General features: G+C 40.1%; 1 protein-coding gene across 1 annotated transcript; it reads left to right on the top strand.

Moving 5' to 3' along the window:
• Positions 1-919: 919 nt before the first annotated feature.
• Positions 920-6,742, top strand: LOC138948105 (palmitoyltransferase ZDHHC12-A-like). Its single transcript, XM_070319627.1, has 5 exons — positions 920-1,502; positions 2,689-2,831; positions 3,873-4,007; positions 4,419-4,585; positions 5,443-6,742. The coding sequence occupies exons 1-5, from the start codon at positions 1,391-1,393 to the stop codon at positions 5,765-5,767; spliced, it is 882 nt and encodes a 293-aa protein (XP_070175728.1). The 5' UTR covers positions 920-1,390; the 3' UTR covers positions 5,768-6,742.
• The last annotated feature ends 533 nt before the right edge of the window (positions 6,743-7,275 follow it).

Below are 7,275 nucleotides of genomic sequence, written 5' to 3'. Positions count from 1 at the left end.
ATGTTCTTTGAAGCTGTGTGTGTTTGTCAGTTTTATGTTTAAGAAAAATTGGCATTGACTGAGTTCCACAGGACCGCACCTGAACTTAGTAAAGAAGGCTTGATTTGAAAAGGTCAATACGTGGAGTCGGTGTTATGATTTTCAGTCTGTTCTGGTTCAGTCAAAATAAAATTATCACGTTATGTCTCCCGGCGGTGCATTTCTTGACATCACTTTCTGCATCATAACACCTTTATTATAATAATGTATTACTTGCACATTTTTTATAATCAGATTCTAATGGAGTGTGATTTTTTTTAACATAATTAGCTTCAGTAACTGCTCTTCTGTGGAGACTAGCTAAAGGTTTTGATATATTTAGCACTTGCACAATCCCATACATTGAAGAGAGAGAGAGAGAGAGAGAGAGAGAGAGAGAGAGGGGGGGAGAGATTATCGTATCTGGTATTAACGGCAAGAGTAACTTGAGTTGAAGCCAACAAGTTATTAAGGAACTAAGTAATGAGTATCCAGCAAAGTAGGTCAGTACATCATTGTCTGTGTTTTGCACATGCCAACCAGGAATCAGGAATTTTACGCCGCTTGGAACCTTTTTAGCTCAGTGTGTATTTATATTAATACCTGCCAAGGGAACCTATATATATATGCAGCCCCCTTGACCCCCCGGTGTTATTTATTTCCTTGAAACTTATTCTTTGGTATTATGAATGGTAATATAAACTTTCTTCAGATTCTTTTTACTCGGTACTCGTGTTGTGTCTGCCAGATCTCCTCATTGATTTTTGCAAGCTAACAACAGTAACTGGTTTCATCATGTCTATTTTCTGCCAATACACGTGATGAATCACACACGAAGGGACTTTACTTACATGCATCGTCTGCTACACTTATATCGAGTTACTCCCCTTGTAATCAAATATGGCTGTGTCGAGATCCCCAAGCTGATCCATACGTGATGTTAGTGAGATTATTTATGTTGATACTAGGTCATCAGAGCCTTGCTAGTGAAACACAAGGAGTATACTCGGCCTCTGGTATATTATAACACATTTCTGCGACGGCATTGCGTCAGAGAAAGTGGTCTGTGGTTGCTTGGAGCATTGCCAAGGCTTGAAATTAAAAGCAAATTATACAAAATAAACTATTTTCTTCGATCTGTAACTGTAAGTCCTTGGGGCTTTACTACTTAACTTTGGGTGGCTAGTCGCATGTTCTGACAGCGGCATGGCATGCTATCATGATCGGGTCATGATCGTTTATGCTACGATCGAGACGTTCGCACACAAGATTATTTTTGTCATACATACATTCAACATTGATACATTAACTGACGGGAGAGTGTTTCAGCGACTTTAGAAAGCAGATCTGTGTTGCAAGTAACATTGAGGGTATGGCAGGGTGCTCCAGATGTGAGTGTAAATGTGGTGCCAAGGTGTTCGTTCGTCTGGCACATACTGCCCTGTGTGTCGGGGTTCCATTGTCACTTCTCTTCAAAGAGACAGGTGAGAATTCATTTGACATGGTTCTTCAACTAACACATGTATACATGTATGCACAAAGACATGGTATGCAGACACATACACACACATACATACGTACACACACACACACACACACACACCACACACACACACCACACACCACACACAGTGAAAAGTTTTGTTTCATGTGGAATATGAGGCTGTTAGGTTGATGATACATAGTTTATGTTCCTAGTTAGTAACCAGTCTATTGTTTGTGTGTGTGACTGACCATAAAACAGGGACGTAGCAGACCCACATTTTTGGTACGGCGAGGGAAAAAAAAAGCTGATTTGCTTCCCAGGTCCATTGATCGACGTCATGTGGATGTGTTTGTGAACTCACTGTTTCTTCTCACATCTGCTTTTGTTCTAGTTATTACCCCTGACTGATTTATGAGGATGTGATCATCATCGGATATTTCTTTAAAAAAAAAAAAAGTCTGAAATTTGGTACGGCGATCGCCGTACCCACTGTACCGCGTCCTACGTCCCTGTAAAACGACACTGTCTGACACATGAATGAGATTTGCATGACATTGACAGAGCTCAGTGTGTATTTAATACCTGCCAAGGGAACCTATATAATATATGCAGCCCCTTTGACCCCCTGGTGTTATTTATTTCCTTGAAACTTATTCTTCTTTGGTATTATGAATGGTAAGATAAACTAAGGTGTTCATTTGGCTCATATTAGGCTTTCTTGGGGTTTCATTCATTGTAAACCTGAGTGTGCACATAATTGTTCGCAGGTGAATTGCTGGTATAAATTATAATGCTCCATTGATAATATGCGAGTTTTGTTTCACTTTCAGTCAGCTGTATAGCATCTGCTTTATTATTAAATTTTCAGTAAGCAATAGTAGCTTTTCATATCAGTGCTGTCAAAATTGTTTGCATGTACTGATGTAGTCACTTATATAAGATGCTTTGTTCTTAATTACACACTTTTAAAAGTCCTGTTAAATGCCAGATGCTTTTCATTTCTTTTGAGTAAAACTTTGTTCAAAAGCTGTTTATTGTGCTTCCAGTACCACCATATCAAGAGCACACAGTTTCTTTCACCAACATTCTGTGTTGCAGTGCTGTCGGATGCTTTGCTACGAGGCCAGCAGCTGATTGTGAACACAGTTACTTAAAGTTTCTTTCACTGTCATTCTGTGTTGCAGTGCTGTCGGATGCTTTGCTGCGAGGTCAGCAGCTGATTGTGGGGATCCTGTACGCCTCACTGCTGGTCTTCTCCCTGGTCATGTACTTCCTGGCCTGCTGTACAGACCCTGGCTACCTGCGTGTCCGCAAACACTGGAAACAGGTCAGGGTTCTGTCTGTTTGCTTACTTACTTTGACGGGTGAAGTGGCGCAGTGTTAAGACGTCGGCCTCCTAATTGGAAGGTCATGGAGATTTTTCCGATCTCCGCCCAGGTCAACTTATGTGCAGACCTGCTGGTGCCTTATCCCCCTTTGTGTGTACACTCAAGCACAAGACCAAGTGCGCATGAAAAAGATCCTGTAATCCATGTCAGAGTTCGGTGGGTTATAGAAACACGAAAATACCCAGCATGCTTCCCCTGAAATCGGCGTATGCTGCCTGATTAGCGGGGTAAAAACGATCATACAAGTAAAAACCCACTCTTGCAAACACAAGAGTAAACGTGGGAGTTTCAGCCCATGAATAAAGAAGAAGAAGAGATTACTTACTTACTTACTTACTGCCCGTTATGCCCGTTGGCATGTAGAGCAGCAATGAAGGACCTCTACTCCTGTTTGTTCTGGGCGAGTCTTTGGATGGTACCCCACGTATTGTTGAGGGTCTTCAGTTCCCCTTCCACCATTTGTCGCCAGGTGTTCGTGGGTCTGCCTCTTGCGCTTTCCAGTCTGTTTGCTTAACAATCAACAAATATGAAAGGTTAAATATTGAAATGCTTCGTAATAGACAAAACAAAAACATTGTAACTGTAGCTGTATGTAGCCGACCCTGAAGATGAGAAGTAGGAAGCTTCCGGTGTAAAACCCAGCTTTGTTCAAATTTTAAAAAAAAATAGGAAATGAAATCAATTTCTGTCATCAAATCTAGCTAGCTACCACCAGAGCTTCAAGTATTTTGAGATCAGAAACTGCTTGTAAAACACTATTTCACTTCTTCCTTGTTGTATTTCTGGAACTTTATTTGTAAAATAGCTGAGTACACTAAAAAGTTAGCAACTTTATGTTCAGACTGAAAATGTTGCAGGAAATGTCTAACCATTTGATTCAATGTTGATTAAGACTATGAGGTATGATACCTCTGCATAATATGCATCTGTATAAAAATGTCAAAGCAACAATGTTATTTGTCTGTTTCATTTTCTTTTAGCAAAAAACAGTGAACAAAAACAACAACATGGAAGATGCCGACGCCTCAGATAGCGATGAAGGATCCACCATGCTCAAGTTCAACACAGAAGATGGGGACTTCAAGTACCGCCTCTGTGACTACTGTGAAATTGAGGTTAGAAGTCTACGAAAAGGCTGAATTTAGGAAGAGGAAAAAGCCAGTCCCAGTAGAATATGCAAAGGCCAAAGCTAAAGTGCATATTTTCTGAAAAGTGCAGGATCAGAGAGATGATGTAAACTTTAGTTTTTGCGACGTGTGTCATTTGAGTGGCTTGTTTTTCTTTTTCTTTTCTTTTCATTTCATTTGGTGTCATTATTCCAAAGTCAGGTTTCAGTAGATGACAAAAGTGAGAGGTTTCTGAGGGTTAAATCAAGACAAACTAAAGTAAAATTCAAGGGAAAAAATCCTTTTGGTGTCAGCACTTCGAATCAAATTAAACTACCGTTTGGGATTTGTAATTTTCGGTAAATGCTTACAGAACCTTGTGCATGGTTTGAGAATGTGTACATTTTGTTGTCTCAATAGCAACCCATGCGCACAAAGCACTGTGAGGATTGTGGGAGGTGCGTTCGCAAGTACGACCATCACTGCCCATGGCTGGAGGCTTGCATCGGTGAACGCAACCACAAGTTCTTCTGGATGTTTCTCTTTTCCACTGCAGTTCTCATTCCATGCACACTCTTCATTACCTGGTGGGTTTCTGTGAAGGGGAAATTAAAATTTGCATTACATTGTTACATGTTCAGTGTATTGTCAAGATGAACCAAAACAAATAGCCTGAATGAGTTCATCTCGTACTGTATTTTGTTGTTGTTTCTGGTTGTTTTTAGTTTTGGAGTTTGATTTTATTTTTGTCAAGTGTTAATGTCAATGCATGTGTTTTGAAAAGTGATGGAGATGGAACAGACTATAGATTGTGTTTAACTACTAACTATTCTGCAAGTTATAGATTTTAAAGTGTTCCATTCCTTGAACTTGTAGGTTAGTTCAGAAGTTGGTATTTGTACGTGGATGTGGACTATTTTTCCTCTCAAGATGTTTTGTTTTTGTTGTATGTGTATGTTCAGTGATGGTGGAAATGAATGTTGCACAGAAATTGAATACCTGTTGAGTTATTCCATGGAGTCCTGTATCTTTGGCTTTCATTCTTCTTGTACAGTCATGGGTCGCATCTCCCACATGCACTCATGTTTGCACTGGTCAGTGTTTAAGTGAATAGCCATTTCCCCCCCGCTATAAACGCAGTCATACTTTGTTTTCAGATCAAGTATGCTCTGTATTTTTGTGTTTCGATAACCCATCAAAGTCTGACATCGACTACAGGATCTTTTTTTGTATGAACTTGGTCTTGTGCTACCATGGATACGGCATCAACAGGTCTGCACATAAGTTGACCTAGACGATTGAACAAATCTCCACCCACCTCCTAACTACTAGGATGTCGCGCCTGTGTAGGGGGCTTTCATTGAATAAAAAAAGTGTATGCTGTGTGTGCTTCTTCCAACCATATTCTTTCCTGACGTGTTTTATTTTTATTTTTTCTCTGTAGGCACGGCATAGCGTGGAAACCATTGTGGGGGGACTGGTTCAAAGCCAACATCCTCCTTCTCATCGACCTCCTCGTTCTCATCATCAGCGGCTTCGTCGTCGTCGGTCTTCTGGGATTTCACACCTTCCTGATGCTGCGAGGAATGACCACCTGGGAAGCCGCCTCCCGCGAGCGCATCACGTACCTGAGGTACCTGGATGAGGATTACAACCCTTTTAACGAGGGCTTGTGCAAAAATATTTACTACTTCCTCTGTTCTTGTCGCACTCGCAAGTGGGAGGGTGTGTATGCCAATCATGCTGAAATGAGTGGATCCGTGGCCTGAAAGAATGAAAAAGCAAGAATGGTAGGTAATTGGAACGTTTGTTATTGACAAAATAAAACTTTACATTTACTCCATAATTATTAGGAATAATTTGTCAATACTAAACGTTCCAATGACCTAACATTCTTGTTTTTACATTTAGTCAAGTTTTGACTAAATGTTTTAACATAGAGGGGGGAATCGAGACGAGGGTCGTGGTGTATGTGTGTGTGTGTGTGTGTGTGTGTGTATGTGTGTCTGTCTGTCTGTGTGTGTGTGTGTGTGTAGAGCGATTCAGACTAAACTACTGGGCCGATCTTTATGAAATTTGACATGAGAGTTTCTGGGTATGATATCCCCGGACGTTTTTTTCTTTTTTTCGATAAATACCTTTGATGACGTCATATCCGGCTTTTTGTAAAAGTTGAGGCGGTACTGTCACACCCTCATTTTTCCATTAAATTGATTGAAATTTTGGCAAAGCAATCTTCGACGAAGGCCGGGGTTTAGTATTGCATTTCAGCTTGGTGGCTTAAAAACTAATGAGTGAGTTTGGTCATTAAAAATCGGAAACTTGTAATTAAAATTATTTTTTTATTAAACGATCCAAAAACAATTTCATCTTATTCTGCGTCATTTTCTGATTCCAAAAACATATACATATGTTATATTTGGATTAAAAACAAGCTCTGAAAATTAAAAATATAAAAATTATGATCAAAATTAAATTTCCGAAATCGTTTTAAAAACTATTTCATCTTATTCCTTGTCGGTTCCTGATTCCAAAAACATATAGATATGATATGTTTGGATTAAAAACACACTCAGAAAGTTAAAACGAAGAGAGGTACAGTATAAAGCGTGCTATGAAGCACAGCGCAACCGCTACCGCGCCAAACAGGCTCGTCACTTTCACTGCCTTTTGCACTAGCGGCGGACTACGTTCAGTTTCATTCTGTGAGTTCCACAGCTTGACTAAATGTAGTAATTTCGCCTTACGCGACTTGTTCTGAATTTTGGAACGTTAGCAGTCTATCTGTTTTTGTATTTTTCCGTTTCCTGAAAGTTTTTACAGAGGTATCTGTGATGACAGGTGATCCTTGAGTCCAGTAACAAGTGTCCATGCAATGAAGGTGTCCTTACATGACAGGTGTATTTTGGTAGGGAACAAAGTGTATCCTGTGTTTGAAGGTGTACTCTCATCAGAGGAGCCTTGCATTGCAGGTACCAGTGTGTGTCTGTTGTTATTGTGTGAGTGGGTTGCCTGAGAGATAAGAGTGATTTCAACATGTTGGTTGAAGAAAAAAAATCACTTGTTCGGAGAAAGGCAGCGGATTTTGTGTGCTCCTTTTTTTAAAAAAAATAAAAATTGCTTTGAATTTAGTTTTGGGGAAAGAACAAACACACAAACAAACAAGTCGCATGAAGCGATATAAAGACATTTAGTCAAGACTGTAGTCTCGGCTAACCATACCGAAGACTGAGACGGGTCACGCTCGCCTCCGCGAAGCACGCGTCCGTAGTACTTA

The sequence above is a fragment of the Littorina saxatilis genome, linkage group LG15 (assembly GCF_037325665.1).
Source record: "Littorina saxatilis isolate snail1 linkage group LG15, US_GU_Lsax_2.0, whole genome shotgun sequence".
NCBI classification, from domain to species: domain Eukaryota; kingdom Metazoa; phylum Mollusca; class Gastropoda; order Littorinimorpha; family Littorinidae; genus Littorina; species Littorina saxatilis.
This window is presented reverse-complemented; position numbering and strand designations above follow the sequence as displayed.

What these genes read in the sequence shown, in the direction of transcription:
- LOC138948105 (XM_070319627.1), top strand. Translation starts at nt 1,391, where the DNA reads ATGGCAGGGTGCTCCAGATGTGAGTGTAAATGTGGTGCCAAGGTGTTC. An exon ending in GTGACTACTGTGAAATTGAG is followed by an intron (nt 4,008 to 4,418) that starts GTTAGAAGTCTA and finishes TTGTCTCAATAG; the next exon opens with CAACCCATGCGCACAAAGCA. An exon ending in TGCACACTCTTCATTACCTG is followed by an intron (nt 4,586 to 5,442) that starts GTGGGTTTCTGT and finishes TTTTCTCTGTAG; the next exon opens with GCACGGCATAGCGTGGAAAC.